The sequence below is a fragment of the Plasmodium knowlesi genome (genome assembly GCF_000006355.2).
Source record: "Plasmodium knowlesi strain H genome assembly, chromosome: 13".
NCBI classification, from domain to species: Eukaryota; Apicomplexa; class Aconoidasida; order Haemosporida; family Plasmodiidae; genus Plasmodium; species Plasmodium knowlesi.
In genome coordinates, this window is record NC_011914.2 from 681,785 (window position 1) to 698,086 (window position 16,302).

Sequence of the window (16,302 nt, forward strand, 5' to 3'; positions counted from 1 at the left end):
GATCGGGAAAATGAAAATCGTTTCGATCATCTTAACCCTGTTACTTTTATTCTTTATCAATTTATTTTTCGTAAAGTCCATATACAAAAATGAGCAGAGCTACAATGTACCGCTCAATGTTTTATTCAGTAAGGGAAAGAACATCAGGAAGAGGTTATGCAATGAATGTTTTTTTAAAAATGAAGTAAACCTGATATACAATAGTTGCCGTGCTTTGGAGAGAGTAAACTACCATAAGTTTAATCGTAGCAAAATTTTTTATTTTGTAAAAGAATCTCCAAAATTTCTGAAGAGATATGTTAGCTTGAGGTCGGTGTCCAAAATTTCAGACATTCTATCGGTTCGTTCTTTGACTACCTTTCTTTCGGAAAGAGCATCTCTGTTGACTAACTCTTTTTATCTGTTGGAGGGTACCTACATAAAGAATAATATTTTACGCGGCTTGGTTGGTTTCTTCGGGACTCTCGTGTTGCGCTTCCTGGGTGAGTTCCTCCTCGTGTGAAAAGCACATGTACGGTGCACCTCTACTTTGACTGTAAAAGTACGACATTCACAGTTCAGTACGAATTTTACGTTACCCCCTTTTAATCTCCATGTGATCGTCTCTGTTCCACCCTGCAGTTGTGTACCTCGTCCAACTAGCCGCATCCTTCCTCCTGTTCCACTACGTTAACATCGTTTCGCAGAAGACGCAGGCCTACATTTTAGAAGTGAGTGGGTCCAACTACTTCTCGAGGATAATTGGCTTCTTCCAACTGAACCTTGTGAATTATTATTTAAATGTGGCAGGTGAGTTTGTTCAAGCAATACTCATACGAGTACTCTTCAACCAGTATGAAGGACACCTCATCAAGACAATCATATACAATAGCTCCGACTACTATATAAACACCAGGCTCACAAATAAGTATCAACTCCTCTACCAGTGCACAAAGAAATTCGTTCTCACACGTATCAACAAGCTGAGTCTATTTACCTTCAATTACATGCGCTACTTCGTGTTGACTAATTTGTTCTTTAAAATTTCCGGTGGCACGTAAGTGGGCATGCTAAATGTGTCGATGTAAACATAGCACTTTAGGCAGCTGAAAAAAAAATTGGCTGCCACTGAAGTTGCTACCTTGGCTTGACCATCACCACTATCGTGGCCACGACCATCACCGTGAACACCATGACCGTGAACACCATGACTGTGAACGCCATCACCGTGACCACCTTGACCACCCTTCTCCCTGCAGGTACAACAAATTTTCGCCGAGCGACGTGAAGATGCCGGGTGTCTACTCCAACCCGAAAAAGAGCCTAAACAAAGACATGAAGTATGCCACGAAAAGGGAAATAGAAGTTCTAAGGAGATTCTGCAAGGAAACGGGATGCCACACATGTGGAGTCAGTTGCCACGACAGGTTCATAGGGGACCACCAACCACCTGTACAAGTTATTAAGGACATGATTCAATATTACAAAAAAAGGAAGTTCCTCCGAGCTATACTCAAATTTTTTAAATTATATGACACCAAGCAGAGATTATATCCCCAGTGTATTCGGTGTTCACAGTTACAGTCTGCTTCTGTGAGGTGCAAAAAACAGCGGCTCATTCCTCACTACAATACCATTAGGCTTTTCCATGTTTCTTCTATTTTTCACTTGGCACTGAAGATGCTTCTCCTTACCCAGTGGAATAAGATAGTCTTTTGGGATGGAGACAATATACGCTGAGGAATATTTTTGACAGATCAAAAAACTTGCAGTATATAGCCCCCTCTCCCCGGCGGATCAAATATACTGCAAGTTGTTTGATCTGTCAAATGAATGAAATTTATATGTCCATGCTACACTCACTGCACTGTTGTACTAACGGGAGAAGTAGCGGAAGAAAAAAAAAATAAGAATGATCTCGCTTGTGGGATTCCCCTTATATTAGGAGCTCTTTCGTTAGCACAATATATCCGTTGTATCTAGTGCGCACGTGTATGTTCACGAATGAGGTTACTTCAAATGGTGATCTGAACCATGGGTAGGCACTCCTTCATCGATGCCTTCCTTTCTTCTCCTGTCTGCTTCTTCCCTCGTGGAATTTTTTTTTTTTTTTTTCTCACGTTACGTCTTTATCTATTCCCCCATATGTACTCTTTTTAAATCTCCATTTTGTTAATGCTAATTTGTATATCCTTCGTTTGAATTAACTGAGCGCGCTTGCCGCGTTAATCCAGGCGTGCCACCCCGTATGACACTTCGGCATGCTTACCTGCACGAGTAGGAATAGGGGAGTCTTTCGTTCAATGCACACCCTACCTTTATAGTTACACCCATTTCGGAAGCGGTCGCTATTGTTATTTGCTTGTGTAGCATTTGACGCGGTTCCCACTTTTTCTTTTTTTTTTTTTTTTTTTTTTTCTACACTCCTTTGTTGTAGAACATTGTGAAGGGGGATTTTGCCCTGGTAGACCTCAAGAAGGGGAGGTTACTTGGACGCCCTTTTGCCTTTACATAGTTACCTCCTAAATGGGTCAACGCTCAGACGGGCTCACGCCCCTCTCCCCCTCTACGTGACACCCCAATGGTGAAGTCGAATTAGCACCTGTTTTGTTCATCATCTTTTTGGAGGCACCTAGTCGGAGCAACAATTAAAACGTATGCACTTCATGAAAAGGGCTTCCTGCGCCTTCACAAAAAAAAAAAAAAAAAAAAAAAAAAAAAAAATTATAGCATTAATAGCATGGCTTTACGTTAGGCAGTTATTCCATTCGCCTTTTTTGCATAGGGGTGCACATCCATTGGAAGCGTTCACATATGTATGTACATTTCGCAGCACGCTCCTCCCCTCATGGGAAGATGCACACATTCTTATCACCCTCTCCGAGGATTTACACCCTTTTTGGGTGTTCAGCTTTGCTCCGGTGGTAAACTCCGTTCATATAATAATCAATGCTTTTGTGTTTTTTTTTTTTTTTTTTTTTCTTTTTTTTTTCTTTTCCCATTGTTCAGCTAACCATTTGACCCACGTAGCATAGCAAAGTCGTTGACTTCCTTTTTTTTCTTTCTTTTTTTTTTTTTTTTTTTTTTGTGAAGGCGGAGGAGGAATGTGAAGCTATGTTACTCTTGTGCATCTTCTCTGGGAAGATGCGTCGATGAGAGGTTTCGCAAACGTAGCCTACATATATATATATGTTTATGCGCATGGGCCTTTTGTAGAGAGTTGGCGCTTGCGTGAAGGCTCCCCTCCCCGGGAGTGCTCTTCCCCTTTTTTTTTTTTTTTTTTTTTTTGGCCCCTTCCATTTTGTTACTTCCCGAACAGAGCCAATCGAATGAACGGACAAGTTAGGGGTTCCTCACGCTGAGCTCTTGCATCTGTATATAGAAGTCGTTTCTTGGCAAATGAGTTGCCTGCATTGATCGCCTTGATCTTCCACATGCATAAATACCGAAACGTGTAGCACGACACAGTAGCAGCGTCAGAGGGGTAACACATCCACCACCAGATTTCATAGACGCTTCTCCACACGTAACCAAGTCAGGATGAGGAAAATCTTTCACTCAAATAAGTTGATCAAGGAGAATGGAGATATGCTTAGACGGAGATTCCACGTGGGTGGATACTCGAACAGCGACAATTTCAACCCCAGCATGGCTTCGTACATTGAGGGCGCCTACCGGATATGGCGGCAAGACAGGTAAGTAGTGAAATATCTATTCCGCCAAGGGATGATAGGACTTCGCATGGCTGTACAGTGACGCGGCTAAATTAACCGAGTTAATACCCCTCACCACCAATTGAACCCCTCAAATCCTTTGTTAATCCCGTTAACTTCACCCCCCCCCTGTAGGAACTCTCTCCACAAGTCGTGGGACCACTACTTCGCGGAGATGTCGGAAGAAGCAGGGCCCCTTGGGATCACCTCCCCTCGTGTACTGATGACCAAGGATGAAGCAGAGAGGGATATTCGAAGCAGAATGGGAGGCACGGAATTTCCCAAGCAAAGAAGTAACAATATCAGGATTACATACGTGAACAATGAGATGCTCGATAAAGGGAGGATGGGAAATATCTACGACATTGCCCGTATAGTACAGCTTATCAGGTGGTACCAGAAGAAGGGCCATTTGTATGCAAACATAAACCCATTACCGTTACCCAATACACCTCCATACAGTAGTGTGGTGAATGAAACAGATAAGAAAAAAATGACATACTCCGATTTTGGTTTCACCAAGGATGATTTGGATGCAGAATTCTCCTTCGATTTGCCATCCATTACTGGTTTTTCTAGTGACAAAAAAGAAACAAGCACATTGAGAAGTTTAATAGACAGACTAGAAGAAACGTACTGTGGTACAATCGGGTTCGAATACATGCACATAACGGATGAGAATATAGTGAACTATATCGTAAAGAGAATCGAAAAGGATCGAAAATTCAAATATGATAATAAGACAAAGAGAAAAATTCTAGAAAATACTGCTAGAGCTTTTATCTTTGAAAATTACATGGCCGCCAAATTTGCGACAACCAAACGCTTTGGAATAGATGGATGCGAAACGCTTATTACGGGTATGAAGGCACTGATCTCAAGAGCAGCTATGGTACACATTGATAGTGTACTTATGAGTATGTCTCACCGAGGTAGACTGAATGTTCTTTTTAATGTTCTACACAAACCGTTAGAACATATGATGTCAGAATTTCGAGGAAAAACAGGATTTACGGATAACATATGGGGGAATACAGGAGATGTGAAATACCACTTGGGGGTGGAGATTGATCACTTCGATGAAGAATCCAATCGATATATCCATATGGGTATTGTCGATAATTCATCACATCTAGAATCTGTGGATCCTATTCTTATGGGGCAAGCCAGAGCACAACAATACTACTGCAATGATAAGGAAAAAGAAAAGGTTCTCCCGATTACCATTCATGGAGATGCCTCTATAGCAGGACAAGGTATTGCATACGAAACATTACAAATGTCGAAGTTACCAAGCTACACCGTAGGAGGGACCATACACATTGTGGTGAACAACCAAATTGGGTTCACGACATATCCAGTAGATGCAAGATCGGGAAAGTACTGTACAGACATCGCTAAATGTATAGATATTCCAATTATCCATGTGAATGCAGATGACCCGGAGGCAGTAACATACGTTTTCGAATTGGCACTAGACATAAGGAACAGGTTCCATATTGATACCATTATTGACATTGTGGGATATAGACGATTTGGACATAACGAATTAGACATGCCTAAATTCACCAATCCTCTGCTCTACGATATTATTACAAGACATGAATCCGTTTTGGATCTATACAGTAAGAAGCTAATCCGTGAAGGAGTAATAAGTTTGGAGGAATTTGAGAAGAACAAAACGGATATATACAATCTGTATGAAGAAGTGTATGAAAATTCAAAATCGTTTGTGCCAACCCCGAAGGAGAAGTATCTGCCACAGTGGGAACACATGGTAACTCCTCAAAAATTTTCTCCTTCAAGAAAAACAGGAGTGGAAAAAAAAGTTCTGCTGGATCTGGGAAAACAAATATTTACCATACGGGAGAATTTCCATGCTCATCCCATTATCACCAAGTTATTCAAGGGACGGATAGATAGTTTGAACACAGGAAAAAATATCGACTTTGGGACTGCGGAACTGTTGGCGTATGCAACATTATTATCGGATGGATTTCATGCTAGACTCTCCGGACAGGATTCACAGAGAGGCACATTTTCACATCGACATGCTGTACTCCATGATCAGGTTACGTATGAATCATATAATATTTTTGATTCGCTGAAAACACCACACACTATAGAAGTGAATAATTCGTTGCTCTCCGAATATGCAGCCTTAGGGTTCGAAATAGGATATAGTTATGAACACCCAGATGCACTGGTCGTATGGGAAGCCCAGTTTGGTGATTTTGCCAACGGGGCTCAAGTGATGATAGATAATTATATTGCTTCGGGAGAAACAAAATGGAATAAGCAATCAGGTATAGTAATGTTCTTACCTCATGGGTATGATGGGCAAGGTCCTGAACATTCTTCTGCTCGAATCGAACGTTTTTTACAACTCTGTGATGACCGGGAAGATATCGCTACGTATTCAGTGGAGAAAGACAAAACCATAATACAGCAACATAACATGCAGGTTATTAACTGTACCAAGCCATCCAACTTGTTTCACGCATTAAGGCGACAAATGCACAGATCCTTCAGAAAACCGCTCATTGCATTAACTCCCAAGAAAATGTTAAAAATGAGAATGGCATTCGATACCATAGAAAATTTCCTTTCATCTACAGAGTTCCTTCCTTACTTACCTGAACAGCAAGGACACAAGTTGAACTCCAAGGATGAAATCAAACGGATTATCCTCTGTTCTGGACAAGTGTATTACGATCTTCTAAATTATAGAGAAGCCAATGAGATAAAGAATATTGCCATTGCAACTATTGAGCAGTTATCTCCTTTTCCGTTTAAACAATTCATGCAGGATTTACAAACCTACCCCAACTTGAGAGATGTAATTTGGGTTCAGGAAGAACACATGAATATGGGCCCCTGGTTCTACGTTTCTCGACGTATCGAAGCATCCATTCAACAACTTAAAAGGGATAACCCAAATTGGGATATCACTATCCCCCAAGTTTTCTACTCAGGCAGAGATGTGTACGCTGCACAATCAGCCGGAGACCTCAACCTCCACCTCTACCAATTGGAGGAGTTTTTGCTCGACGCGTTCAACTTATCGAAGACTCATCACATGCACGCGCACAAGTACGCCCCGGTGGCGCAATGAGTTATGCTAAAGGGCGAGTGAAGCGTAGAAATGCAGCGTTCGAAACCATGTGCCTGTACATAGAACGTCGTTGCGGTGCACCTCCCCGCCTAAGTGCGTATTGACGAGGCATCCCAATTAGGGCAAGCACCCCCAGCGCCTGCGCACTTACTACTATTATTACTACTATTATTACTACTATTATTACTACTATTATTACTACTATTATTACTACTATTATTACTACTATTAATATTATTATATATATATTTTTTTTTTTCTACACTTTGAACACCTGTGGATAACTGCACAGTCGGGATCCTTCATTTTTGTTGAAATGGTTTCCGTGTTGTTCTCCTCCTCTATGCACAGTGAAGGAGTACGAATTGGGATGGATATTTAGGGTGGACCTGCTAGTTAATCGTTCGTGTTGTTAGATGGGTTCACTTTGTGGGGATCTACTCCCAGATGGATATAAACACATGTAACGTAAAATGTGTTGTTTACGTTGATGAATTTGATGGGCAGGTAGTTGTTCCCCGGAATGGATGCATTTAAGGAGAGTTCCTCTTTGGAGAATCTCTAAACCGTGGTGGGGGTATAAGTCTACCCATATTGGAAGGCACTTGAGGGCGGAGTTTCCCTTCCCGTACGGATGGGCCACCTTTTTCAGACATGCAAAATGTTTTTCGTTTAGGGATTACAAAAAAAGAAGAGAAGTGCGAAGGGCACCGATGGAGGGGAAGTGAGGGAGAAAGGAATATAGTACCTGTTCAGGTTCTACGTGTCTCCTCCTCCGTTGGGCTGAAGAGCCCCTTTTTGTGGAAATACTTAAGCATGAATTTGGTGTAAAAGTCGGTGGGCAATCCCCTACCGTGTGTGTGTTCGCGACGAGGATTATCCTGCAGCGTACAACACAGAAATACAAGCTTAAAGGATTGGGAAAAGGATTTCACGCGGTCATTATATAAAGCTTTGAGTCGATCTGCATAGGAGTTGTAACCCCATTCACAAAAGTACAGTCGAACCTTTTGGCTGAATCGACTATCATTGCACATGGCATTCAGGTCTTCGTACTTGTGGTCTATTATATGGATGGTTTCATCACCTCGATGGTATTTTTCAATAACGAAATTAATTAAGTTGCACTTCTCCTTCAGCATGTCGAGGTAGTACCTGTGGTTAATGAAATTATAATCCCTTTTTTTTTTCTTCTCCTGATACTTCAGATATTCCAGGTCTACGTTGTATGGATCATACAGGTAATCATCCTGAGTATCTCCTTGTCGTTCCCCCTTTTTGGGAGATTCTCTTTTTGCAAAGTATGGAGACTTGAAGAGTTTTTTCAGGTTGTTCATCACCGAATTGGAATCCCCATCAGGTGGGCAGTCTTCCTCCTTCCGAAGGTAATCTTTCCCAAAAATACGCAGTAAGTGGGAGTTCTCCTTATTAGCAATGTTCACGCCAAAGAGTTTGAGGGTGTACTCAATATAATCTCCATCCTCCATCGTAGAAACCACATATATGGGTTTCTTAAATACATTTATATTATGGTTGATCAAGTCAACTGCACAAAAATTAAATGTCATGTGGTTCTGTCTCTCCTCTTCACTCAACATTTCACATGGGTAACGATACTGCATCAGGTTTATATACGCATCTTTATCATGCTTACTGAGTAATTTCCTCGTTCGTTCAAATTCTGTTCGAACCCATTTAGGATCTACTTTATATCGTTGATACAATTCGAGGTTCATTTTTTTTTTGTAGAAATTGTTAAAATCGTTGTGAAAACTCGGAAACACATTAGCAAAGTTTTCAATCTTCTTATATTTCCTGATGATAGATGGATTGAAAGTTCCTTTTGTGAGTTCCTTTACAAGGTTGTAAATGTGTAGTGGGGTTGGTTGGTTAATGTTGGACGGGGTTAGACTTCCCTTTGTGGATACTACAGCTGAGGGTTGCTTGAAATTTTGTTCGTGGTAATAGGCGCTCAGTTTTTCCAAGTTGGTCTGCATTACGTTCTTCTCTCTACAAATGCGCAACATCTCGTTGATATCATAACTGTACTTGGTGCATATAGCATCGATTTCGTCAAACACATACTTAATTCCAATGACAAGATCTTCTGTGGTTTTTATAAATTTGTACAAATAGAGAAATCTGGAGTAAAGGAACTTTGGAATGAGTTTCAACAGAATGAACGGGTCGTCGCTCTGGGGGGGTACAATGTTTTCATCTCCTTCGGCGAAAAGATACTTTCTCGACTGGATAAAATTGTACAAAGGTAAACCGTCAATGGGCTTCCCGTTCAAGAGCAAGGTGGGGTAACCCTTTGAGACGCCTCCCCTACCATTTCTCTGAAATAAACGAAGAAAAGTTAAAAATGCCACAACGATTTGTTCCTGCTTATTCATATTTATCACCCCATCGAAATTAAAAATAAACATATCATCTGGGTAGTAGTTTAGCACGTACGGAAGCTCGTAGTTTGTGTCTCTGTATATAAGGGGGTTATCTAAATGTGTGCCTTTTTCTTCTCCTTTTTTCAACTTTATATAATCCTTTTCCTTTTCTATATGCACGTTGGCTAGCTTCTCACTAAATGTAGGTATCCTCTTTACATCTTTTACCTCTATGTCTTTCAAAAGGTTGTAAATACAAATTCCATCATCGTACGCAGAGGTCGTATCGTTTGTATTCCTAAATACGTTAACATTAAGGTTGGAGTTTATTTTAACTTCTTGCGCTTCGAATTTGTTAATCCTGAGGTTTTCCTTCTTTGTGTCCGCTTCCTTTGGATCCCCATCAATTATATCTCCCATATGATTAGCTTCATCACCTACTCCCCTCACCCTCCCTGTCCTGGAAACACATCTCCTTCCTTGCCCCGGGAAGATAGAATTCCTGAGGAAAAAGCTGCCTTGCCTGCTGCCCTTCGCCCGCGTTTCGCACAGATCCAAAAGAAGCAGGACTAGAGAAAGTACTAACTTCAAGAAACACATTTGAAACAATTACAATAAGTAGAATACCCCTCCACTTTTTTTTCGGCCTAATTCTTTCTTCCTCAAATGGGGACCACGAAAGGTGGTCCTACTTAAAAGTGCACCCCTTTTTTTTTTTTTTTTTAGCTTTTCTTCCTCCTTGATATTTATATAAAGAGAGGAGGCTCTACCCTATGCACTCCCCCACACCCTTGGACCCCTGATTATTTGTTGTTATTCCTGTTAATCAATTGAAGGGGGAGGATCCCCACTGGGCTACTACTACACCCGCGGGTCATACTGTGCACATGTATCAGCACACACATATACACCCTACAGTGTACTGGAATTAATTTCTGGTAAGGGCATTAGGAAATGCCCATCTACAAACGCAACTTCACGAAATGGCCATGCTACTCTTCCTTCGCGGAAGGAATGTTTTCCCCTTTGGGACATGCAAAAAAAAAAAAAAAAAAAAAAAAAAAAAAAAAATACTATTAATATTAATAAAAATAAAAATAGAAACACTACCAAGAACCTTGCCACAATGAATACCACTTAACAGTTAACTCTTCCTGGTTGCAGCGCTGTGGTGATGTAGCCTGTGCATGATAAAAATCAGTCACACTCATTTGTAAACACTTCCACCTGTTTTTGCACCACAGAAAGGGATTATATACGCTTCTTTTTTTTTTTTTCTCCCCCGTGAATTGTAGAGGCGAACTCAAAGCGCAGGAATGATATGAGAGCTGCACCTACACATGCAGATAGGGGCGGGGCTGTCAAAATGGAACCCCCACCCATAATTCATAATTCATAATGAGTAATGCATAATGAATCTATTCGTTTAAAATGGAAGAAGCAAGGGGAAGAGTTCAACGTGCGAGCTCGCCTTCAGTTGTATATGTCACAAAAAAAAAAAAAAAAAAAAAAAAAATGTAAATGAGATAATCCCTCTGCTAGTCACTTTGGCGACAAATCCATGCTGAGGAACCCCCCCAAAAATCACCCTCCTTCATTTTATCAAATGGGTCGATTTGCACAAATGGTGGGGGAATCTTTTCTCCATATAGGTGTACACCCTCTTTGTAGGTTTATCTCACCCCTGGGTGATGGAATAAACGGCATAGAGGAACCAGTAGGCCTTCAAAAAAATTTCATTTTCACACTTATATTTTATTAGAAAAAAAAGGTAGTGTATTTTGAAGAAGAATAAAAAAGACACAAAGTACTGATTATATATATTTGCCAAATGCACATTTTTTTTTTGGCAATAAAATATACCATTGAGTTGATTAAACAAGTGGTTGTTCTCATTGGAAGGACCATTTTTGCATACTTTCTTTAAATTATTTATCGTAATTCCTACACTATATTTTATGTTGTTCATGAAAATGCAGCCTACACATGTTAACATCTTTATGATATTATTTTCATCCAGGTAAATTCTCTTTTTTATTTTTTTTTTCATTTTTTTTAAAAAGAGAAAGCTTCCATCGCTGCTTATGTTCATTGAATCGATTGGTACATCATCCCCCTTCTGTTTTCCTCCTGTTTCATTCATCCAGGATGAAGCGTAACTTTTGGCGTTGACACTTCCCCGCGTCATCATCATTTGGGAAAAGATCGAATCGTCCATTCTTTTTTTAATAAGCCTTTTCTCCGTGGCACTCTTTTTTACCCTTTCGACGAGTACACACTTTTTATGTTCCTTCTCCTTTCTCGTCATCTCCTTTTCATTGACCCCCAAGTGGATCATAGTGCTCTTTCGCTTGTCCTTTGAAAAATACAGACTATAGCTACTGTCGTCGCTGCGATTGCTCACATGGATGCTATCGCTCTGATTGTGTCTACTGCGGGAGTCACCCCTTCCCGTTTCTGTCTTTCCGTCTCCGAGAATCTGTTTTGAAAACAACTCATGCTTCTTCAGTTCGTCGAAGTAGAAAAGGTATGCTTCCACCGAGTTGTTATAATTGGCTTGATTAAATTTGTGCATAGCAGATTCGTTGTATTGCCTATTCAACATGTAATGGTACCTACAAATGGAATCGCAAAAATAAGTTCGGTTCAGTCGCCTCCTCTTGTCATTCACAAAATTGAAATTCACACTGCAGAGGGAAATGCACAAGTCTAGAAAAGAATTTAAAATAATATCAAATGTGTTCATCAGGAGGGTAGTTTTATTTCCATATTTTCTGCACGCGGAGGAGAAGCTACAATGGAGATTTTTTTCTTTCTTCTTTTTTTTATTAAAAAATTTTTTCTTCCTTAAGATCATTTCGCTGAGTTGTTTTATCCTTTCAAGTTCGCTTCCTTCTTCGGTATTCTTAATTGTTGTACGGAAATCTCTTTCTTGACTGTGTGACCTCACCATGCGTATACTCGATCCCTTTCTCAAAATCTTCATCCGATTATGTGGCGTGAAGGGCGGAATAACTTCCTCCGTTGTATCGGTTGGATCGCCTTGCATGCCTAACAGGATGATAGTTATGGATTACAAGTAGGGATATGTTCATATGTACGTGGAAATGTGCGTATGATTATACATATGGGAGAGAGGCACATTTCCACTCACTCTGTTGCTACTGTTTATTGTACTCACCTGACAGGTGGCCACGGAGAAGACGCGTCAATCGAGAACCGACACACCTATCACTATACTTAAACACCAACTTGATTGAGTAAGAAAGGAGCACATTCAAGTAGGTGCAAGAGAAATAAACATTGTGAATATGCATGAATAGATAAAAAGTATTTAATACAAAAAATATAAACTCATTTATGTTGAACCCATTGTCTAGGTAGAATTCCTTCGAATAATTGTACATAGAGAGGTTATCACTGGAGTCACTGTTTTCGTAGGAGTTACAATCCGATTCAATGAAGTTTTCATTCTTATTTTGCGCAAAGGTAAAAGGTATATTGGAGACTTTTCTTTTATTCTTTTTATTTAGTAGTGGACAACCACCTTGTGATTGCATGTAAATAAAATTTTCCTTTTTTTTTTCTTCTTGATATTTTTTTTTTTTTTTTTTATTTTCCTTTTGTTTTTTTATATATTCAGCTAGCTCCTTCGAATTTAACAGAGTCTCAATTTGGTTGTTAAAAATTTTGTACGTGTATAATCTGTTTCTTTTAATTTTTTTTTTTATATAATCATTATGTATTAGCGTGGTGTCTTTGTGCAGACTTTGCATGTGCAGGTGCTTGCCTGGATTATTCATCTGCTGCTCACCCCAATGTGCCTCATCTTCTCTCCTGTGCTTCATCGATGCGCTACTGCACTTGTCCACTTGCAAAAGGTGATAATCTCCCTGGGTAGACTTCTTCATGTCTATCCTGTTCATATAAAAGGAGAAAAATTGCTCGCTGCAGATAATACTTATGCTTTTTATAAAGTCCCGCAATCCTCGCGCGTTTTGCAAGCTATCATCAGTTTTCAGTTCGTTCCGATAAAATAAGTGTATTCGATTGAATTGTAGGTTCCTTTTTAAAACATCTTGAAGTTCTTTCTCTGGATCGTACATGGGGGTATGTTCCCTTGACATTACAGGGACGCTTTGGATTGAAACTATTTCATCCACGTGGCCCGCCTGGTGTGATGGCCCTGAGTATTTTGTCTTCTCCCGTCCTTCCTTGGATCTCCCTTTCGTAATGATTTCCCCGAAGGCGCGGTTCTGCTGATTGGTGTGGTTCCACTGGTTCACGCGCATCTGCTCATGCCTGTGTGTGCTTCCATCTGACTTGTTTTCGCTATTGCGCTTCTTCCCGTTGGAACTCCTCTCATGCTCATCCACGATCTCATAGTTCAGATTCTCAAAGTCGCTCCTTATTTCGAATGCGTGCAACAAGCTTATGTTCCTTCTAAACACATCGGAATAATTCCTGCTGGTATCCCCTCCGCTTTTCAGCGTGTCCAACTTTTCGTGTATGTCCAGGCGGTTAATGTGCTCCCACAACTTGTCATTCGGTTCGTCCCAAACAAAGTGGGCATCCTTTCGCTGATCACTCCACTCTCCATCACTTTGATCGTTGCTTTCGTGCCGCCTCCCCTTTGCACAGACTCCCTTTTGCACATCCCCTTTAGGAAGATATCTGTTGTTTATCGAGCCAGTGCTCTGCACCCTATCGTGGGCCTCTCCTATAAAGGAAACCTGACTGTACCCACTTTCCCTCGTTGTGCCGTTACAGTAAAATTTAAAGGAATGAATGGAGCGCTCCTTTATTTTTTTGGCTATGTACATGAGGTAGGGGCTGATGCAGGATTCATCCCTCCGCGTTGTTAACACCCTAGTGAGGTACACGTGGAAAAGGGTAGGCAAAATGGAGAGGGAAAAATACAACAGGATGTACAGGTGCTCATAATTTAACTTGTTAAACATTGAAAACATGTTTTTTAACTTATAAAAATTATTGATATTGAAGTTTGCATTGGATGAATGTGCCATTTCTGGGTGGCATGAGTGTTTCTTTTTCTTCTCCCCATGGTCGAAGTTACAATTGTACTTGCAATGGAAGTCAACTTGGTTGTCTTCTTCCATATCGCCAGAAGCGCTCGAACGGAATTTACTTAAAATTTCACTTGAAGGGGTGATTTTCTCCGCCTTAATTGTGTTTCCATCGCACTCGCCCCCCCCATGTGTATCGTTAGCTCCTCTCTCTTTTACCACCTTCGTAAAGGTTGACACGTTGCGCTCACTAATAAGCTTCTCCTCTGTGTCTTTAAAGGTGTTACCACTTTCTCTCACATCAAATCTGCAGCGATTTGTCTTCCTGCTCCTTTTTTTCATTTCACATTCTTTCTTTCTTCCACCGTTGCGTTCATAATTTGCAAAATCGCTATTTTCATTCGGGTAGGTGAACAAAAATTTGTTTTCTTCTTCCATCCAAGTGGTCGAATCTACGTGTTGTGTGAAGTAAGTGGGGTGGTCCTATATGAGTGCAAAATTGGACATGTGTGTGCAGTGACTATTTTGATAAGCCAGTTAGCCATATTCCAGTTTTTTTTTTTTTTTTTTTTTTTTTTTTTTTTTTTTTTTTACCGTGTTGTTCATATTTTGCCTGACTGTTCAGGTAGTTTTTATCATTTTTCCGAAGAAAGGTGCACCCCCATGGAGGTGCCCGCAGGCCCGCTTCACACACATCCTTGTTGTCATAAATTTCCTTTAGACTACAATACAGATCGTTGAAATAGTGACAATTGTTGAAGTAGAAGTAGTACTCAACGAGAGTTAAAAAGTGCTTGTAAATTAGTAGCAAAAATGGATCGTCCTTGTCTCCACTTGTGAATGTGCATATGTAGAGGAAGTGATTAAACAGATCGCTGTTAATTATTAATGTGTAGAGAAATTCAATGTATATGTCCGTTTCGTGGCTGCACAAGTATAGTAGTTCGTGCACGAGCTCTTCATAGTTCGTGAAAACGTGGAAAAAGCTACATCCTGCTTGGCTTTGTTCGTTGTATTTCATGCGCCACACTGTGTAATTTTTTTTCCCCCGTCTTCCTTTTACATCTCCATCTGTCTCGCTATGACCACTCCTACTTAAGCTGCTTTTTCGTATATACCCCCTCCCAGTGTAGCTTCCACTTTTCCCCTGCACCTCGCACTTCCTCTTCTTCAAAAATGTCACATATTTCTTCCTGTAGTGTGATAAGCTTTTGGCCAAGAAAATAACCTTCTCTACGAGTTCGTTCACTTTCTCACTGTACACAAAACTGACTCTTACGTTTGAATAGTTAGTTTTCATCATTGGGGTGTCATGCCAGGGGGGGGGGAGGGGGATTACTTCTATTTGTTGTATTGATTTTTTACCTGATCTGGTTGTCTTCACCCCATTACCTATGCCAGTTGTTCCGATTGAGAAGTGGAAGAAAAGAAAATAATTTTTGTTCTGCTCCCTTCCCTATTCCCCTCTCAGCTCAATGTATTATTTTTTCTCCAAGTGATTATTCAAAAGCTTTGCCAAAATAAAGTTTTGCATCATTACATAATTCCATGCATTATCGACAGTTAAGTAAGCTCCCTTTCGGTATATATTTATTAGGATTGAACATTACAAGGAGTCTTCACCTTCCCTTGATGTTAACTTCCAGGTTTAGCTAACTTTGGCACACCTCTCTTTCCAGTAGAGGAAATACCCGATTTACACATTTGTTTGGGCTTTTTTCCCAACATGGTATAGTAGTTGGGGCGTTGCGACGAGGTACAATGAAAAAGCGGGTAAACAAAAAAAAAAAAAAAAAAAAAAAAAAGATTCATAAATGACTAACATTCCGAAAGGGAATGAATTGGCCTTTTTTATGTACACCTTAAAAAGTGCAAAATTATTTATGTTTTTTTTTTTTTTTTTTTTTATTTCTCATTTCGTATATTTTTCCCCTAGGAACTGAAAAAGAAAGAAAGCCAACGCGGGACAGGATTGACCGCTCCAGAATATGAAAGTTTCCCCTTTTTGGAAAATGGTGCACTTGTGTTTAACCAAGGAGGGTATATAAATTTAATGGTGGGGGAGAAGAGGTGACACCTCAGTT

At 40.3% G+C, this 16,302-nt stretch overlaps 4 protein-coding genes across 4 annotated transcripts; 2 read left to right on the forward strand and 2 right to left on the reverse strand.

Moving 5' to 3' along the window:
• Window positions 1-10: 10 nt before the first annotated feature.
• Window positions 11-1,719, forward strand: PKNH_1314600 (conserved protein, unknown function; the record flags this gene model as incomplete). The annotated part of the gene is made up of 3 exons (XM_002258081.1): window positions 11-482; window positions 622-1,036; window positions 1,239-1,719. The coding sequence occupies 3 exons, from the start codon at window positions 11-13 to the stop codon at window positions 1,717-1,719; spliced, it is 1,368 nt and encodes a 455-aa protein (XP_002258117.1).
• Window positions 1,720-3,519: 1,800 nt separating this feature from the next.
• Window positions 3,520-6,807, forward strand: PKNH_1314700 (2-oxoglutarate dehydrogenase E1 component, putative; the record flags this gene model as incomplete). Its single annotated transcript, XM_002258080.1, has 2 exons — window positions 3,520-3,674; window positions 3,828-6,807. The coding sequence occupies 2 exons, from the start codon at window positions 3,520-3,522 to the stop codon at window positions 6,805-6,807; spliced, it is 3,135 nt and encodes a 1,044-aa protein (XP_002258116.1).
• A 752-nt stretch (window positions 6,808-7,559) lies between these two features.
• PKNH_1314800 (conserved Plasmodium protein, unknown function) lies at window positions 7,560-9,791 on the reverse strand (the record flags this gene model as incomplete). The annotated part of the gene is made up of 1 exon (XM_002258079.1): window positions 7,560-9,791. The coding sequence occupies one exon, from the start codon at window positions 9,789-9,791 to the stop codon at window positions 7,560-7,562; it is 2,232 nt and encodes a 743-aa protein (XP_002258115.1).
• A 1,078-nt stretch (window positions 9,792-10,869) lies between these two features.
• Window positions 10,870-15,521, reverse strand: PKNH_1314900 (conserved Plasmodium protein, unknown function; the record flags this gene model as incomplete). Its single annotated transcript, XM_039113513.1, has 3 exons — window positions 10,870-12,242; window positions 12,373-14,670; window positions 14,813-15,521. The coding sequence occupies 3 exons, from the start codon at window positions 15,519-15,521 to the stop codon at window positions 10,870-10,872; spliced, it is 4,380 nt and encodes a 1,459-aa protein (XP_038969891.1).
• Window positions 15,522-16,302: the final 781 nt, after the last annotated feature.